This window comes from Alligator mississippiensis, chromosome 2 (assembly GCF_030867095.1).
Source record: "Alligator mississippiensis isolate rAllMis1 chromosome 2, rAllMis1, whole genome shotgun sequence".
Classification (NCBI taxonomy): domain Eukaryota; kingdom Metazoa; phylum Chordata; order Crocodylia; family Alligatoridae; genus Alligator; species Alligator mississippiensis.
Genome location: NC_081825.1, coordinates 7,029,351 through 7,049,966, shown reverse-complemented (window position 1 = coordinate 7,049,966; position 20,616 = coordinate 7,029,351). Strand labels below are relative to the sequence as shown.

General features: G+C 45.9%; 1 protein-coding gene across 5 annotated transcripts in view; it reads right to left on the bottom strand.

Moving 5' to 3' along the window:
* SLC4A11 (solute carrier family 4 member 11) overlaps window positions 1-20,616 on the bottom strand; it is a 213,402-nt gene that overhangs the window by 92,288 nt on the left and 100,498 nt on the right. For all 5 annotated transcript variants that reach the window (XM_059721424.1, XM_006276075.4, XM_059721427.1 and 2 more), the window contains one exon: window positions 10,417-10,569. In XM_059721424.1, coding sequence (XP_059577407.1) covers window positions 10,417-10,569 — 153 coding nt within the window. The remainder of the gene's footprint in view (window positions 1-10,416; window positions 10,570-20,616) is intronic.

The window sequence follows — 20,616 nt, the reverse complement described above, 5'->3', positions numbered from 1 at the left end:
GCCCGCTTGCAAGCAACACCTGGCTTGAGATAAGTGTTTGGGGTTGTGGATCTGAGCTAGAGAGAAACACTCGAGTTGCAACTACGATTCACGCAGCAGAAAGGACTCAGCCCCACATCCTCAGCCTTTAGTCATTTTAGATATGGCTGGATAACAGGTTTTAGGTCTGGCGGGATAGAGCAGCGTAGATGGCAGGTCCAGTAGCCATTTCCCCTGTTAAAATGTAATAACTGGTAGATTAAAAAGTATTACAGCTTATGAAAGTCTCCCTGTGTAATTTTTCACCGATTACTATTATTACACTATATTTTCCTGGAGTGTGCGATTTACAAGTCATCTTTTGAAAATGGTACTTTGCATTAAAAAAAATTAGGCCTCTAGCTAAACTAGAAATGCCGAGCATTTTTCCTCCACTGTTACAGCCAGTGCTTCCCCAATGCTTTTCATTTACAACAGCCTCAGATTTAGTCTAATTACACAGGGAGACGTGCTTGAAAGGCTCGGGAGCAATAAGTATATAGAGGAAGGCAAGAAAGCTGAAAACCATGCAATAGGTGGCTCCAGAAAAGGAAACCCCTGAGGAATTAAGTATGCCTACAAATAAAAGAAAAATATATCCGTGGGTGTGCGACGGTCTGAAATCTGTCCTCAGCTCCATCCTTAAGGATGCGTGTGAAGTCAGTGTTAAGTCAAAACTATACTTTGTTATATGGTGCACCTCTCCATGCATCCCTGTCTCAGCCATATCCCAGCTCCACTGCTGCCAGCGATTTTCTTAGGTGATCATCTTAAGTAAACTCTCATGCTTCTCCAAAGTGAGCAAAAAAGCCATCTCGGGTTACATCTTCTGGAGCAGGGCCATTGAAATAAAATAAAAACAAAAGAAGAACTTCTCAAAACAAGTTTTGGCAACATGGCAAAGCGTTATAAGTCCCGGAGCCTCATTCATCTCAGCATCTGAGAGCATGCCACCTGGATCCTTTCCAAGGGAAGGAAGCCTAGCATGGACGCCTTCCTCTTGGCGACACCATCCCAGGTCTGCTCCATCATCCTGAAGGTCACTTGAAAGTCTTGGGTCTGACACTGTCTGGCCATAGCCAACATGGTGAAGGACATACATTGGAGAAGAAGATCTTATGGGTTTTTGCTTTCCTTCTTTGGCTTGGCTTAACGGCTGTTGTGTGCCGATACCTTTATTGATCTACCACCACAAGAAAACCTAGACAGACTGAGCGGACAGAGAACTAGAACTAGGCTGGACACAACCAACATGAACCTGGTTTGATGGGCTGTCAGCAATACTCCAAAAATAAAATGTCACACCAAAGATGGGGGAAGGATGACGAGAGATTAAAGAGACATCTAGAATGAGGAGACTACTGCCATTTTGCATATTTATTTCTACATTATATACTACTCCTTGTTGAAAAATAAAACGGCTTGAAAGATTTAGAGGGGGCGGGGGGGGGGGAAGATGTCTAGCTACCCAAGAAAAAGCTTTAACATCTGAAAGGATGCAGAGAAAGCACAGGAATAACCAGCAGTGACGTTAAGCGCCTTTCTATGGGTTAGGCTGCGCTCCGGTTTGGAGAGGAAGAGCACACCAGACGTACAACGGGCTTCGCGAAGACAACGCATGTACTGTCGTTTTCTAGGCGGTATGCACACTTATCTACAGATGTTACTTGGATGGGTTCGAAGAAGTGTATGGGGGGCTGCGCGCGCATTTTGAAGCCAGCGACAAATAGCAAAGCACTGGTACATTAAGAGCCTTGGCAGGGCTCTACCTGGATGCTCGTAGCGGCAAGGACAGGACTGGTTCAGTGCTAAATAGAAATAGCAGAAGCTCAACATGAAATTATCCAAGGGACCTTAAGGCAAAGTTTTGTCAGAGCCAGCTGAAGCTCATCCCGGCACCTCCCTTGAGAGAGAGAGAGAGAGAGAGAGAGAGAGAGAGAGAGAGAGAGAGAGAAGTGGTGAAAGTAATGGAAAGTCTCTGATCTCATTTAAAAAAAAAAGAAAAAAGGATTTTTTTTTTAATGGCATTTGAAAAAGGCAGAACAATGATGTAACCCAAACTGAACACTTATCACTTATTTATTATCACTTATCTCTCTTGCAGACCCTGTTTTATTGCAGATCCTCTCCCCAAACATATCTTCCACAGCTGGTATTTGGAGCCCATGAAAACCAGGGCCAAGAGAGGCGAGGACAGCAGATTTCTAGCTTGCGCCCACGCTGCCTGGAGCAGCTCTCGGACTGGGGGCTCTTTGGGGCAGGCAACGTCTGCATTTGTACAGCAAAACGGTCTGCAGCTCAACTGCTTCCTCTGGGTGCTGGCATAATAAACAGTTACCTCCAAACAGTCAAAAACAGAGCAAAAGCAAGAATTCATTGTTTTCTAGTTGAGTCTTATACTTTTTTTTTTTTTTTTTTGAAATAAAAAGCTATTTTATTATTGTAAAAAGAGCTGATAAGGTTATAGGCCCTGTGGACCTCGACAAGTTAAAGTACATTTCTAATTTGAAGACTGACTGCACCACCCACTGGGTGCTTTAAATGCACTTTAATTAATAGTAGCCTATTTTACTGACCATTCAAGCGGCACATAAACTGCATAACTACACAAATGAACAGTAACACAGGCTACTGCAGATTAAGCATAACATAAAGTACTACACGTTTGTTACTGAGCATCAAAGCAGCCCAACGTGTATTTCTTTAGAACCTCACAGCGGAGGTATTAAATTTAACATGCATTAGAAAGGGGTGGGCAAAATACGGACGGTGGGCTGGATCCAGCCTGTGAGGTCATTCTATCCGGCCCGCAGGGCCCCTAAAAAATTTAGACAATTAGTATTGATTTGCCCTTGGTTCCTGTCAAAAATGACAAGAACCAGGGGCAGTAGGACCCAGGAGAACAACAGCAGGGCCCGCCCAGCCCCACCCCCCAGCCAGAAGCCCTAGCAGAGGCCCTTCCCCTGCTCAGTGCTGTGCTGCAGCCACTCGCCGCCTGCGCGGGGCTGTCCCGAGCAGGCACAGGCAGCCCCACGCGGGCTACGAGCGGCTGCAGCACGGGGTGGGCGAGGGGCTGCTTTTCCCCCTGCACTCAGCACCAGCTCCTTCCCTGCCGGTGAGCATGGGGTCAGGGCTGCATGCTGCCCCCAGCCTGTACCGCGGGGCTGGAGGGGGCACTGAAAAAGTGAGTGGGTGCGGGAGCAGGGGGCCTGCACCGGTGTCCCAGGACCAGCGCCAGCAGGGCCTAGAGCAGGGCAGCAGGAGCAAAGGGTCCTGGCTGGCAGGGGCTCTATGGAGCTGGGCCAGCTCTCCCTTCTCCCTGCTGTTGCAGCCCAGCCCTGCTCCACAGACCCCTGCCAACCTGCACCCCACTGGTGTTGGCCCCGAGACATTGGTCCCAAGATGGTGACCAGGGGTTGGGGCACCCCATGTGGCTCTCAACATTTTGCCAAAACTGGGTAAGTGGCCCTCTGCCCAAAATAACTGCCTGCCCCTGCTATCTCTCGATCTCTCTCTCTTGATCTCTCTCGATGGCATTTCATTTTAAAAAATCACAGAAAAATGCAGGTTCAGGGTTACTTTTTTTAAACCCCCCAAAAACAGGGATTTTTTTAAAAATCTGAGAAAACCAGGATCCCTGCTCATTACATAGCTCAGCTGCACAGCTGGGATCCCCACCCTGCCCTGATACATACAGAAGTCAATGCAAGAGTTTTTAATACCTGGAAGAAAAGGACTGATAATGTTCTGACCCTAACTATTGTCAGGGGAGGAAAGGAAGTCCTTTTAACAGCAACCAGCTCGTGCAAGGGAATAAAAAGTCTCTTCCTAAACAATTGCAGGTAACCAGCCGCCTCTGAAGCGAGCCTGATGTGAAGGATCTACAATGCGCACAGGGGTGGGGCGCACCGGTTTAAGTCTGGTTTGGAAATACTGCTTTGAAAAAAAACAACACAAAAAACCCTAATCCGGAAGCTGTTGGGGGGCGGAGGGGGAGGTCAGGAGACCCCCTCACGGCAACACAATCGGCTGCGTCCACTTTCCATTCTAGCGGAGGAAACCCTGAGGGGCCGACATCCCACATTGACATCAAACTTCTAAACTGGGAGTTATCAGATGTAACTCGTGGGTCAGCATTGTGCCTGTAGACATAAAAAGGACTTTGGTATTAATATGAGGAAATGTGACTATTGTGTGTCGAATGATACCCATTCAGGCCCAGACCACTCGTCTCTGGACACTGCTCTCCCTGGAATTACTTGGCGCCACCAGCTAGCATTTCTCCTCAACCCCCCCCCCCCCCCCCCACCTTTTTATTTTATTTTTTTTAATTATCTTAACAGGGCCCCGACCGCATGCTGGAAAGCTGTTTTGCTAGTAAAAGCGGCAGCAGAGTGTGTGCGCACGTGTGCATCTCTGGAGTAGATTACAGGAAACTGTTGACTCTACGTACCTAGGAATGATCTATTGTCTGGAGGGCGGAACAACCTTTAATTTCTTGTGAAGTGTAAAATGTGTCCCGTTATTTCCAACAAAGCCACATCCTGCCTCCTGATTGGTTTTGCACTTGAAAAACCCCCCACAATTTGGGGGAGGGGGAGAGGGAGCGGGAAGGTAAGGTTGCATTTGCTTTAAGCACCAACATGCCAGTCCCCCCCCCCTCAATTAAAAGTTGGTGCTGCTAATAAAAATACTTATTATTCATACATGGCTCACAAAAAATAAAAAATACACAGATTGTAAATGAGTTATAGCATCAGCGCCTTGCACACCTCCGATTCCAGATGGGCCCAATTGCAACCCAATCTAGAAAAAAAAAAAAAAAATATAAAAATAAAGAAGGATGGTTTCACACACTAAAATTATCCCACAAACAAAATGGGGAACAAGGTGAAGTTTGACCGTTTTCTAGCATGGCTTCATTTCAAGATCCTAGGAAGACACAAGAAAAAGCCATGGGAAAAAAATATTTGTTCCAATCCTAATAAAAAGGGAAAGCAGCTGGTTTTGAGCAGCTCAGCAAGCGGGATTTACTTTGCACTGCATCATTACCTCAATGACTGCCTACAGACCACATTTCCCCCTGACTAACAGGAGGTGGTTTGCAACCTTATGCAATATTGACACGTTGGACAGCGATAGCAGACTTCCTGCTGCAGCCAATCGATATTTTTTTTTTCCTAGCGATGAGCCTGAGCCCTGCGAGGGCAGATCTGCAATTTCCCAAATGTGGATGGAAGGGATGGGTTCAGGCCCACCCCGCTGGTTATTTAATCCACCGCAGGGACTCGCTGCAAGACACGTTAGTATGAAGCCCAAATGCCAATCAGCTCCACGGGAAAGAAAACTGATAGTTAATTTTGCAGTTGTGTAAAGGATTAGTCTAGATAACTCCCCTAGGTCCCTTCCAACCCTGCAATTCTGGGAAGGTGTCAAAAGCAGTATATAGGCGGAGACGCATAAAGATCTATCCCCACCTACCAAAAGAGAATCGATGATCTTCTAGCTCATTGGCCAAGGAAAGAAACGGAAGCAGATGCAAAGGTCAGGGAAGCCAGACCGTAAAATCACCACCTCGGTCAACGCAAGGCTGACAAAACACACTTGGAGCCTGTCCTATGGTAGCCAAGCAAAGATCTCCACGAGGAGATCTCCAAAGTCCAAAGTGGCTGAAGATGGAAATTAAAATAGGAAAGTTTTTGCTGCCCACTGAAGATGGATGGCTCCAAGATGATGGTTGGGAAGACAGTGCAACAGGAGACTGGGAAGGACCTCCTGGTTGACACCTCCCTTGAAGGAAAGTCTCAATCCCCAGAGAAGCGACACTGGATTGCAAAGGGTATCCAGAGAAAGGTATGAAGAAGTGTCCTTCCCAAGTGCAATGCTCACCATTAGGAGCTCCTTGCAAGACTTCCCCATCCATCTCTTACTCTTTCCTTCCTCTCCTCCTGGAAATACCTGGAGACAGAGGGGTCTTGGAGGGCAGAGACGTGAGTGGGATTTTCCATTTCGGATGAACCTAAACTCATGCCAACGTGGAGATTATTAACTAGATGGGATGGTAGTGTAGCTGTCACTGAATCCAGAATTCTCCTTTACTTTTGCACTGCCTTCAAACACCCGTCAGCCTCGCAGACTCCAGAGCAGAGGTAGCCTCCAGACAGAGATAAGCAAGTGTGTGCCATCAATGAACCCATCACACCAGAAATAAAGTGCAGCCTATAAACAGTATAGCCTGCCCACCTTTACCCATCACTAATATCCCATAAACCACAACATATGGAGGATGAAGTTTTCTTGGCTCCTACCCCAAGGGAAAAAGTCACTGAGTGACCCAAGCTGCAAAGAAGACCTGTGTTTTAGTGACCAACATCTATGCCTACTTGGGTATTGCAGTCTTAAAAGCATAAGCAGCATATGCTAACCCTAACCTTGACACTGGATTTTATTCTTCCAGTACCTCTTATTTGTAGCTACTTCCCCGCACCCAACGAAGAATGACGACAGCTTATGATCACCATCTTTTTTTAAGTTTATGCTATGCTTCGTTGCCCAACTTAGTCTAATCCCCATGCAGAGAGGTTTTAAAACAACAATAAAGTGCATCTAATTATGCGTGTAGCAAACTCTACATCCATCACATGGAGATTATTAACTAGATGGGATGATGGCAGAGCTGTCACCAAGTCCATAATTCTCCTGTATGTATTTATACTGCCTTCAGGCACCTCTCCTCAAGGGCTCAAAGCGCTTCCACACATGCTTATTGTTTGCACTGCATTTGAAGGTAGACAGAAACTTTGCAGAAAAGTTGGCCAAAGACAATGCACCCCAAGGAGTAAGCAATATTAGAATTTGGATATGAAAAAACCCAACCACAGCAGTATTGGGATGAAGACCCAAAAGAAAAGAGGCAGGAAGGTAAGAATAAGATGACATTGCAACTGCTGAATCATCTTCTGAGCTCATCATTGTGACTAATCTTAATTCACTTCTTGTAGGGTTTTATTTTATGTAATTATTTATTTTTAAGTGCAGAGGATTAAAATATTGCTCAGTCAGAATGATTATAGACTCCATGTCTGGCAACTATTCAAGAGAAACCAAACAAAGCAGATGTGCTTTTCATTATGGATTAAAATCAAATGAACAAATGCAGGCTTGGCCAGTGCAGATATGGCAGACTGTGCTCCAGAGCAAGTGCCCCTTTCTGAAAAAGGATCTAGTCGCTAACTTCTTTGCCCTCCAGGCTAGGTACAGACATTCAAAAAGCCCGAGGCAGAATCAACCCAAGTCGTGCATTTTTCTGCAAGCAGTGTAGTTTACATCGGTAGCGAACAGAACGCACGTTCGCACTTGGGGGGGGGGGGGGACGACACAAATCTCAGACCAAGTTCTGCCACGTGTGCACCGAATTTCGTTCCAGGTATAGACGGGTTTCTGATCGCTGACACTGGGAAGAGTGAAATGTCTGTACCCGGTCCCAGAGCCTACAGGTCTATTTGCTGACATTAAAGGATGTTGGGTACCTAACTTGCAGAGATGCTTCAGCAAAAAAAAATTCCCACTGGGTGCATGTAATCCCATTCAATTTAAGGGGATTAAAATTTTAATTCAGAGATTGTAAGGGGCCAGAAGGGATCTCAGAAGATCATCGGGTCCAGCTCCCTGCACCAAGCAGGAAAGACAACTGGGTCAGGTGTCCCCAGCAAGGTAACCATCCAGTCTCCTGTTCAGGATTTCCAGGGTAGGCGATTGCACCACCTCTGGAAGGAGCTTATTGCGCAGTCTGGACACCCCGACTGTGAAGACCTTTTTCCCCCCAACGCTGAGCCTGAATCGGTCTTCCAGGAGTTTGTGGCCATTACTCCTGGTTCTCCCCTTGGGTGCCCTGGTAACAGCTGCTCACCAAGCCCTTCGCCTTGCGGAAATACTGACCTGGCCCTTTTGGAAAAGGTTGCACAGGGGGTTAAAAACCATTACAGTTCAATTATGGACATGCAAATCTTGTGGTCAGGATGAGTAGGATTTCACCAATGCCACGTGACTTAAGGGGACAAAAGAAAGTCCGACGGCATCTTCTGATGTTGTTACAAGTACGTAGTGGTGACTTGGGATGAGGAGGGTACGTCAGTCCAAACGGACAAAAGCAGGAGAAAAAACAAGGAAGCAGCTCGAAAGAGAAGCAGGCTTATTCTTCAAATACCAAAGGATCCTCCAAAAACATGAGCAGCATTGCTAACTCCCAAAGACGTACTCTGCAAAGAAGTGACACTGCTCCAATACCAGGCTTTAAAAAATAAAATTAAATGCAGACAAAATTAAACCTTCATATAAAGTCAGTAAATGGCAAAGCTTAAGAAGTGCTTCTGGTTACTTTTTCCTTGAGGCAAAAAAAAAAATCACCCCTTCAGGCTACGAAGAGACTTGGGGGGCAAGGAGGAGAGAATGGTTCTGGAACAGGCCTGTATTACATTCTGCTACGGTTTCTAGCACACACTATATTTTTTACAGATTTATAGGGGTTTGTGTATTGTGCAGCAACTTTTACTAAGTTAAATTACTTTACTTCCAAGAGCAGTGGTGCTGGCTCCTTCCCTGGGGGTCTTTAAGAGGAGGCTGGATAGACACCTTGCCGGGGTCGTTTGACCCCAGTACTCTTTCCTGCCATGGCAGGGGGTCAGACTTGATGAACTGCTCAGGTCCCTTCTGACCCGACCAACTATGAAACAATGAAATTAGAGGCCTAGCCAGAGTTAAAATATAAGGGTTTCAGATCCTACTCGTTAAATTGGAGATCATTAACCATAAACCTTCTTGATAAGCTATGGAAGCAGGCTTTGCACTGTTACCAGCTTTGGGGAGGAAGCCCAAGTTTCAAAGCCAAAGGTAAAAAGCCCGTCTCCTTGTTTAGCCCCAAAGTTTTTTCTGAACAGCAAGACACATTCAAATACATTTTCCAGATGCAAAAGCAACCCTAGGGAGGAATCCAGGGATTCTCACGTGGAATTTTTCTTCTTCCTGGAAAGACCTTTCATTTGGTGCAGATCAGTGTATTCAGATGGCAAAATATAGCCTCTCATAAAAATCATTCTTTCCCAGAGCTGCATAAAAGCCATTGCCAGGAGAGTTGGAAGGAGAGGTAAACTCCATTAAAAAACAGGCAACCTTTCCTACCTCATCCCATCTTGAATTGCAAACACAAACAGACTCTGGCACCTGCTGGTGCCTTTATAATACAAGCTCCTCAGGCAGGAACCGAGTTCAGATGTTAAGCCCTGATAACGAGTAGCTTATCAAAAGCAAGCAAAATAATCGGATCACGAGCAACTCTTGCTGACTCCGTGCCTCCAACATCGGTTGGCTTCATTTACTGTAGCACCAATGTTACGATGCATCAGTTGGGTTAACTGCTGCCCAGACAGACAAACGGTCTTAAAAAAAAAAAGTTTACATCCGTCTGTCAGGGGCATTGAGATGCATCAACTAGAAAAGGGGACATTAAAAGAACGTGGGTCAGCAGACACATTTGATTTTTCTAAGGTTACTAAATTCACGAGTTCACGGTGGATGCATTTGTTCACGTGTCGTCTTCGCCCCTTTTATGTGCATGCGTGCGTGTTTTAAACCGAGGCGAGAGGAAAAGAAGCATTATCAAACCAAAAACAAAACCGATCCAGAAGTGCAGAGTTGTATTAACTGATGCCATTTCCAAAGTGTTAACATTTAAGGACAGAAAGCTTTCTGGTTGTATTCAGTTCTCATTGAAAAAAGTCAGGAGGCAAACAGTGCGCCACTGATGACCGTAGCACAAGTGGTCACAACCAACCTCGATAACTGAATGAAACAAAACCCCCTTCAAAAATTGGGATTCTCCCCCTGCAATGCTTTCTTTAATCTCATGAGCAGTAGCCACATGCGGCACAGACTGAACGCATGCAGAAGAACTGGGTGGACACTACAGCACCCACATTTTCAAGCACACACTTAAAGTTCAAGTTTCAGGTTCACTTTTAGGCACTGCACAAATACTCCGATATTCAGATGCACTGGAGTTGGTTGGTTTGCAGCGCTTGTGGGAATCGGGATGGTTAGGAGGAAGCCTAGATGATGTGGGAGCTTCAATTTTAAAGCACCCGTTCTTTACCTCCACCAAGTGTTTTCCTATCAAAAGTTGAAAGGACTTGGGATGGTTTTGAAATGTTTGATTGGTGCCTATTAGGAGACACTTACGTGCCCCGGAAAGATGCCTGAGCTTGCAAATGGTCTCCTGGATGCTACAGGCAGGTATCTGAAGGGTAAATACCTTTCAATATAAGGTGGAGAAGTAGCCACTGCAGCTGGACTCTCCAAAATGTTGATTAAAAACAACAAATATGAAAAAGTCGGTGCACTTACCAGCTACATTCTGTTGTACGTCCAAATTGACATTCACAAAGAACCGGATACTGTCCCCGGACACGATTGAAGAGTTTACAGTGTCAAAGAGCTCTTCTCCTCCTGCTTCTTCTTTGTTCTCGCAGCCATCATCTGTGTCACACTTAAGGTAACCTGCCCAGAAGATTAAACACAATGCTTCGTTACATCCTTTGCGCTTTGCGTGCCATCAAACCAAACACCATCAACGTTCACGCTTCTCCAACATTTTTCACAAGCCAAAATAATGGATCTTTTAATCTTAGTGGGGAACATCCGCCCCAAAACGGTCAGAAGGATTCTCTGCTTTGACATCCGCAAAGGTCAGAGACGTACGTATTCGGGGAGCATGGCGTGAAACAGCTCGGCTTTGACTCGATAGGTTCATAAAAGTTGGGGACTGGAAGGGACCTTACAAGATCGGTATGTAGAAGAATGCTGCCCTATCTTTTGGCATCGATGAGGCCTCTCGCCCAGGAGGTAGCATGCAACATGTTCAGGGAAATCAAGTAACTTGTGTTTAAAAACAAGATCTTAAAAAGAGCCCGAGTAAAGTACAATACACAATAAAATTTATTCTGTACGAGCTATAGAAACCCCCCCCCCCCCCCCCCCATAAAATAAAAGGGTTTTGTTTTATCGTTCTCAAGGTCTATACAGAATTATTTGATTCTAATGCCGTGCCGCTGAAAAGGTTGGAGCGACAGCCCTGGAGAATGAAGCCTTCTGTTCATGTGCGTACACCTGCCCTGCTCTTTAAAACTAGACCTAGTGATGTGAAGGACGGGGACTTAGCCATGTCCATGCAGGGTTTAGTCTCTACCCAGAGGCTACCAACATATGAAGCTGACCCGTGTTAAATGCGTGTAAGTGGGGGGCTATGACGTCGAGACATCTCCAATATGAGATAGATGAAACTTGTTTAAGGGGTCTTCAGACCCCAAATCAAAGCACTGAAGGGCAGCAATTGCATTCAGCATCCCATTTCAATAGCATTTAGAGTGAAGCGACATGCTGCACGTAGGCCATACCAAACCCGTGGCCAGTTAAGCAGTGCTAAACTTAAAACGTGCCGTGCACAAATCAGCCACTAAGGGTTAATACCATTTCTTCCCTGAATGGCTCCAATTGCTAGCAAACAGGGAGCAGCTAGGCACCAGGGCAGCTGAGCTCAATCCCTGTTCTGGGTGGAGGGGCTGGGGGCAGTGCATCCTGGGATGCTGGAGGATTTGCAAATCGCTTGTTCGAGCTACGTGGAGCAGACAGAAGTTATCCTAACGCAAGCCAGGCAGCCCAGCCCAGAGTTAACCCTCATCTGAAGTGGTGTAACCGAGACACTCAAGGGCACCTGGCACAAGTTAACAAGCTTTAACGACGGGGTGCTTGTGTTCGGAGTGCCCTTACTATGGTCGAACTACCATGCAACTTCACCCTTAGCCCCTATCAAAGGTAAGGGGCCGATTTAGAAATTTCATCTGCCAAACTGGCGACAGTAAAGCAAGTGCTTAAAATCGCTCCGTGAACCTTTCAATAGAGACAGCCGGCCCTCCAACTAGAAAGTTGGCTTTACCATTTGATCAATAACTAGCACTGTGGGAGATCAACCTCGGATCCATTATTTCAAACCTAGCCACGTTAAAACCGTCGGGTCTAACAAGCAAGATACTGGGTGATGCAACCATTGAGACTTGCGCATTTTCCACACGTACCCCGATTATGGGGGCAGGGCAGGGATGACGGCTAATCAGATAAGGCAACACACCAAGAAAGTAAGACCACATTTGTTGAAAGGAGCCAAAATTTGGGCTCTTCTGCAACATTAATAATTATGATGGAGTCTCATTCAGATAGAGAAACTATATCACTACGGCCTTTTGTTGCAAAGCAGCTGAAAGGTATCTAGGTTGTAGCCGGATCAGTCTAGGAGGAAAAGCAATCTGGACTCATAGTAGAGATGATAAGCTTTTATTTTTTGCAAAGATTTTTGCAAAAATCTTGTTGGTCTAATAAAAAAAAATCATCTCTAGTACGAGTCCTGAAAGCAGCCGAAATACATTTGTGCATGTAAATGTATAGTACATACCAATTATTAAATATATAGTACATACCAATTATTGCAGGCCTTGCAGTGTCCAGTTTTGAATTACTTAAGTTATTCAGGCAGATTCTACCCTCTTTGTGGCAATGATATTATATATCATTGCATACAAAAATTGCCTGAAGCAAGCAGATACATTTTGGCAGTGCATTTTAACACTACAGCAAGCTTACACAACCAGTTTGGAGGCATAAACCGATACCACGTAATGGAAAATAAAATGCTGATGGCACTTTTAAAAGCCGTGCACGAAGTACAAGTTCAAGACTGCCAAGAACTCAAATGTAAAATACATTTTTAAGGAGAGGGGGTTGACACGCTGCCACCACAACAACAACACTGTCTAGTTTCAAGACCGCAAACAAGAACTCCATCAACTCTGACACTTGAACTTCGGCACATCCTGATGCAAGTTATCTTCCAGCGTTTGTTCTTGCAAGATGTGCTGACTAATAGGAAGATGCATACTGTGCATCTTCCGGGATGAAATCAGAAACATATCCCGGCTCTCAATCTGCAGACGATGAAATGCATATGGGTCTATTTGATTTATCATCGCAGGCTTAGGTCTTTTAGTACTTTACAGGAAATCAAAAGGTGACCTACGTAACTCCCTCCCCACCCCAACACACGTGTGTGCATGCACACACGTGACTTACTTTGCACTGTGCATCCCCCACAATGAAAAGTGAAGCATGCTTCCTCTGGTATAAATGGCACGTTGCAGGTGCATTTCCACCGTTTCTGAAGGATCCTTCCCAAGTGCTTCCAGAGGAGTCCGAGGAAGGATGCATTAGTGGTCTAGAAATGGTTTGGCAGAACTAAACTAACGGTCGAGGACTGTATCCTCCGTGGTCAAGAGTGACCCTGAAGGCAAGTCTTCATCTGGACCCATGCCTACAAGTCACCATATATGTATAAGTACTGTGTCCAGCCTGGAGTCCGGTGTCCAGTTTTGAGCCTCCCCACTATAGAAAGGATGTGGACACATTGGAGAGAGTCCAGCAAAGGGCAAATGAAATGGTTGGAGGGCTGGGGGACAGGACTGGTGAGGAAAGGCAGAGGGACCTGGGCTGATTTAGTCTGGAGAAGAGAAAACTGATGGGGATTGAATAGCAGCCTTCACCTCCCTGCAGGGGGGCTGCAAAGAGGATGGAGCTGGGCTGTTCTCAGTGGGGGCAGATGACAGGACAAGGAGCAATGGGCTCAAGCTGCAGCAAGGCAAGTTGAGGTTGGATATTAGGAAAAGCTCGCTCACTAGGAGGATAGTAAGACACTGGAAGAGGCTCCCCAGGGAGGTGGTGGAGTCTCCATTCTTGGCAGTTTTTAAGACCAGCTAGACATAGCCTTGGCTGGGATGATGTAGCTGGGGCTAGTCCTGCTTGCAGCAGGGGCTTGGACTAGATGCGACCTCCTGGAGGTCCCTTCAACCCTCATTTTCTATGAGTCTACAATTCTATATTCATCTGCAGGAGATCGAAGGAAAGGAAGAACAGCTGGAAAAGTAGGCAACTGGAATTGTATGCTTAAATTCACTACCGTTGTCTCAAAACTTAATTTTCATGCTGCTGCGTAGGAAGCAAATAAGCATCTCCATCTCCAGCCTAGCATTACACAGGGAAATAGTGATCACTTCTTACAAGTGATACAATACCTACTTAATCTACAGTTTTCACTCTGTTTTCCAATCAAAGTTCATCCATGATGAAGAAAAGCTTGGGTAACTCCATTAAAAACACAAAAAAAACCCCCAAAAAATCAAATTGGCACCAGATAACCCGTGGTCAGGGTGGTGTGGCAATATCTGGAAAGGACAAAAGCCTGAGTTGTAGCCAGTGCCACTTGGACAATTTGGGTGACTTTCACCCCATGACCTCTACTTCCAATAGCAGACCTGGGCTGATGCAGACCAGCTGACAAGCACTGGGTCTTTCGGTGGTTGGGACATTTTGAAGGACACGGGAGTTACTTGAAAGCAATTCTGCATGTGGCTCAGCACCACCACTGGTTTCCCCACTTCTGGTTATGGTCACAGAAACTTGTGTCTACCATGTAACCAGTGTAATCTGGTACCTCTGGCTTCCTCGACCCTTGCCAATCAAGACTAGCCTGGCACACAGGCTGCAGCTTCCACACTGGTGGATGAGCTTCAAGCAATTCATTGTACCAGGTAATCATAAGATTAGTAGCTCTCTCAGCTGCATTCAATGCCGCAGTTACTCAGGTGCTGTGGAGTCACGATAGTCCCAGTGGAAACGGTGGAGCTGCCCACATCGAACTCGGTTCTTCAAAATCAACCCGAGAGCAAGTGTAAAGCAACTGCAATCCTTCCCTCTTGTATAATGTGCACACCTGTAAAAGCTACGAGCAGAAACGTGGTTTAAAGTATGCTGCTAACAAATACAGCTTTACATCCAATGCACCCAGCCCAGGACACGCGTGATGTAGTTTCTCAGCATTTAGATGCAGCCGAGGGAGTGGGGAGCTGAGGTGGGCTGATGCTCAGAGCCAGACGAGACCAACAGAAGCAGAGCCATGAAGATCAACAGCTTCAGATCTGGCCAAGTAAAAATCGCCACCAAGGACGATGGCAAAACCAGTGTTAGTGGAGCAAATAGTAGAAGCCTGGAAAGGTCTTAGCATGGATTTGAAGGGGAACTCCACGGCAGGCATTATGCACAACACGGCTTGAAGGCTCGGAAGTGAAGGAAAGAATGAGACCAGATAGTAGACAGGAGGTGGCAGCTGGGAAAAGGACCAACCTTTTAAGAGATGGGAGGGAAAAGCTTGAAACAGGTACATTAGAAAGAATGAGGTTAAGAAAGTGGGGTGGGGAGGTCAACAGCTGGAAGGAGATGGGATGACAAAGGGCTGGTAAAACCTGACCAGCCTTGGCCAGGATCTGCAATAGAGACGAACGGGAAACTAGCAGAGCTGGGCAGGAGCGAACAGGTCATGGAAGGATTTGCTGATCTTCCCTTCCAAAAAGAGTCAACCAGGCTGAGGGTTGAGCGCGAAGCAGCTGGTGGTTGCAGTGCCAGGGGAGCTGGGCATCGGAGTCAGGGATGGAGAAGCAGCATGGCATGGCAAACAGGTACCCACATTTCAAAGCTCGCACCACTGCGATCCCCAAACTAAATGAGGATGGGGAGGTTTCTAGCTACTTAATTCTTCCCTTCTCAAAAAACAAAAAAAAAAAGGCACTGAACGTAACTGGATTATCTATAACATTTTTCCAAAAGATGGACTGTACGAACACCAACTACCTCGTGGGCCGGTGTCCACCTTGGCACCAAGTAACTTCTGCCCTGCGGTATTGGTGGGATGCTCAAAGAGAGGTCAGAGTCCAGGCTTTTTTGCAATAGCTTTTATTGGGCCGACCAAATAGTTGGGGGAGCTGCTGGGCAAGCTTTCACACGTCCAGCAACTTTCCTCAAGTCCTCGGGCCGATAACAGACAAAGCCCAAGAGCTTCCTGCCTCTAAGAGCCAAACTGGTGGGGATCTCTTAATTAGCACGCACAAAAATCACTGTCATTTCATTTTTCATCCTTGAAGCCCATTCACCATTTGCTCGTGGTCTGAACTAAGCATTTTGATTTCCCGACTGGCAGGCAGGTAGGTACTTGGCTTCCTCTCTCGAGTCTGCCTCAGCAATTAAGGAGAGCGCTTTTTGGGGGGGAAAAAAAAAAAGAAAGATCTGGCAACCACTCATCCCCGCAGGGAGACCGAGAGACACTCCTAGCCTGACCGAAAGAATATAGAGGAGGCCGAAGATGACAGAAGAAACTGTTCAATTATCCTGGAGTTTTGATTTCTGTTTTAAGGCGATTTGGACTGAGATTCTGTTGCCGTTGGCATATTTTGGCTGCCTTATGTTTCCATATCATTAAATATTTTATCAGGCTTCAGTAGTAGGAATCCATTTTGCTCAAAAAAAAAAAAAAAAAAAAAAAAAAAAAAAAAGGAAAAACAACCCCCCCACTCCCTGAAGTTGGAACATAAAAACAGACAGATTTTAGTCCAATGCCTGTCTAATATTTCACCTTCGATTTGAGCAAGGATCTGTCTGTGCAAAATCTCAAGCATTACCTGAGGCTGCCATGAGCTAAAACTCAAGTGACCTACACCTGTGCTAATCAATATGCTCGTCTTGCTTGTCACTGTTTTAGAAGATGGGAAGTGCTTCACAGGTATTGCAAAGATCACCGTATTATAATACTTGGTATTTAAGAGCCACCTACTCAGGTATGTGCTGGGGTTGCTGAGCAACTATAAAAAAAATTTAAGTACACGCTAAATGAAACAGAGCCCCAGCCAGCACCGAACAAAAGTATGTCTGTGGAGCGCTCCGCTATTCTAGGTGTAAGTAATGCGGATGGGGAAGTTAATCATTCTGGGTTCAGACTGGGATCCGCGAGGTCCAGTCTCCTAATTAGTCGGTCCCCTCCACGTTTAAAAATGAGAGCTTTCTTCTCCGTGCTGCCCATGCTCTAGCAGAAGGTCATGCAGTAGAGACAGGAGCCCCTCTGAAGAGGTTTGATACCCAGCCCCAACTCATCCAGACCTGGTGCACCCATTTAACAAAGCCAGAAGTAGGGGGAGAGATAAAAAAAGCCTGAGAGAGGCAAGGACAGAGCCCGACAGGCCTGGGCATGGTACAAAGGGGTGGTCAGAGCCATGTAATCAGCCCTTAAGGCTTACAGGTGCCCTGAGACACGGGCAGTGAGGAGTGCCCATGCAGTTTAAGGGCAGGATTGAGACCAGCAGTGTCCAGGAGGGACTTGCTGGCTATTCGGCAGATTGCGGCTCATGCTAGGACCCCTAGGCAGCCCCCCTTTCAATGCAATAGGTACATCAAGACGCAGCAGGCGAGAGGGGGACAGTACCCTAAAGGCAGAGCTGGGTACCAGTTGCATGGGCACTAGGGGGCATCACGGCTGCCCCTTAAGCAAGTCCCAGTTACAACTCATTACTGGGACAGTCTGATTTCGGCCTGTAACGCTGGGTGGAGCGTGCTCGAATGGCAGATATATGGCCCGTCCGGCAGCAGAACATGAGAAAGACAGAACATGCTCAGTGCAGACTGAATCGTCGGGTATTTTATCTGCTAGCAAAAGGAATGGGTTTTTCTAAGTGATTATAAAAGTTAGCCAAGTCTGGGAAGAATTCTGCTCTTGCAGCAAAAAAGCATCCCTGACACGAAGATTATCCTGCTGGCAAATGCTGAGACCTTGCTCCAAGTTACGGCAGGGCTAGGGCCAATCAAAAAAGGACCACCAGAATTCGCTTCACATGCGCAATGCTAAATCTCATTATCCTGAACAGCAGCAGCTTTGGCAAATATTTTAAAAGTTGGCCCGAGGCAGCGGCTCACCACAGAAAAACTCAACCTAAATGCCTGAAGTTTGGCAAAGGTAGAGAGGAAAGGGAAACAGCTTCTTAACTGGGATACAGCCGGTGACCTTAAAGAAGCCACCCCGCCAGCTCTCCCATTAGCAACAGTTGTGGGACAAAGCCACGGTCCCCATTTAAAGTCTGTAGTCAAGTGGGACATTTTACAAAAGGTACGAAAAAGCAGCCAACCAGAGTGGCCACGGACAGCCGCGTGCTGCAACGGCCCCACGTGCCTTGGAAAGTCCACACCTTTGGTTCTCCCGGTAATAAAGCTCTGTCCAATCAACAGCTGCTTCGTCTTGTATGCTAATCAACTTGATACACATGCACGATTAAAGCGCTTTTCATAAGATAAACTCTCCGAATGCAAAAAGGGGTAGGAAAGAAGCAAAACCTGATCCGCTCTGGAAATATCAATTAAACGTTGGGCCTATACATGCGTCATCCACCAATAGCAAGAGAACAATGGGAAGGGATGGTAGAGGATTTGAGAGCCTGTTTTCACTCTATTTTCTAATCCATGATGAAGAAAAGCTCGGGTAACTTAATTTTAAATAAGCCAAAAATCAAACTGGCACCAAATTACCCATGGCCACACGTGCACAATTCTGAATGCTAACTGGGGCAATACAGTCAGTAGCACAAAGGCAGCACGGTCCCCAGAAGTCAACCATTTCCAGAGGTCAGCCCTCATTTAGACGGATGCCACATTGTGCTGACAGCCACATACGGTGCAAGACCACGAGTAGATGTCTTGGCATTGATAGACTCAGAAACCCGCACCTGGTTGTAGGTAGACTCCTACTTTCCCCCTTATTAACTGCATTTGTGTAACATGAGAAATGCAAGAACTGGGAGCTAGGAGAGACCTAATGCTATCCATATCCACAAGGCAGCAACAAAAATAAGCCCAGCTTTGTTTTTGAATGAAGGGGTAATGCCACTGTTAATGCTGTGAACACCGAGACCAATTATTTTTTTTTTTAAATTTCCTTTCCAGCTGTATTTTACCCTCAAGCACTCCAAGCAAGTAAAAATTAATAACAACTCTGCTAACAGAAGGCATTTGGTGGCGCAAAGCCAAATTCGCTCCCTCATCAAATTAGATGTCTCATAATATTGGCTGGGTTTTTTTTTTCCTAAAGCCCCAGCTCTCAAAATTATGCAACTGCATGAGCATCATCACTTCAAGGGTAAAAAAAAGGTATGATTCTAGCTCTTGGAGTTGGGAAAAGGTTGAAAACAGGGACCCTCCACTGCCTTAAGTACTAGCAATTCACGGTTCTCTTTAATACCTTTATGATTTTTGAACACTGGAGGTTGCAAGCACATCTGTACCTTGCAATAGTGCCATGGGAAAGCAGTCCCACATTTCTTTAAGAAAGCTGCTTCCCAAGGCAGGCAGTACATGCTTGAATTACAGGGCTGTCCCTCTTCGCTGGTTTGGCAAACAAGTGTTTTGGCACCACGAGCCAACGCAGAAATATTAACAAGCCCTCTGCTGCCGTTTTAATTTAGCAACCCCAAATCTGGTTTTTCTTCGGGAATGAGGATGGCTGCTCTCCAGCATAAGTACTTTCAAACCGTTTATCTGCAGGCTGTAGTTCATTAAATAATAAAAACGTGGCCAATGGGTTTGCTCTGTAGAACTGGGAGAACCATAAGGAGTCGCCTTAGCCTTAACACTGGGCATTGAATGGTGCAGCTCTTGAATGATACCCAGATAAGCTCTTACAAGTTAGTCTACGGGGCATGCAAGCATAACCGTTCCAGGTTCAGCTACTCCGCGCTTACCGCCGTCATGTTCTTGAAAAGCGGGAGGGACGAGCTACACCAATTTCTATAAGAGGGAACGGTCAGGAAAGTTGACAGCATTTAACCCTTGTATGCCATACAATGGTTGCAATGTACAGTTCTTTGCCCATTGTGGACAGAGTCCATGCATTGTTCCCAAAGGGGTTTTCTTAGAGGATGTTAAGACTGATAGGTAGAAAGAATTTTCTTTATATCTATCATTTATAGACACCCCTCTATAGACACCCCTCAGGTAAAAATACAGAGGGTGGTTGTTAATTCTGCTTGAAGCAAGTTCTGCAAAACAAAAAGGAAAAATTCAGAGCTAGCTTAAAAAAAAAAAAAAAAAAAAATACAGCCTTAACAAAATGCAGAGTTGATGCATCCAAAAATGCCTCAACTCTGCTCCCTGCTCACATCATATAATAGCATAGACTCATAGATGGCACTGATGGTCTCAGATTAAATTGATGTCTGGGGACTTCAGAGGTCACCCATCTCACCCATTCCCCTCTTTTTCCCAGTTACATCATTTAGAAGAAAAAAAAAAAATAGCAATTGAAATAGATGCCAGGTTCTTAATGGACTCTGTTTTTAATTAATTTTAGCTCAGGTTTAACAGATTAATGACTGGGATGATGGAACTAAGAGTGCACTTAATAAATCTGCGGTGGACACCCAACTGGGTGAGGTAGTGAGCACTTAAAAAAAAGGATCGAGTTAAGAGTCGAAATGTCTTAGTTCAGAGGTGCTCTACTCCTGGCCTGCGGAGCCATATAAATCAGGTCCACAGGTTTCCCCGTAGGTCCAAAAACGTGGCAGCGGAGAAGCAGTGGCCATATAACACTGCTACCACCTCCTGATGCCAAATTTCCAACCCCAAGCAGCTCCATCA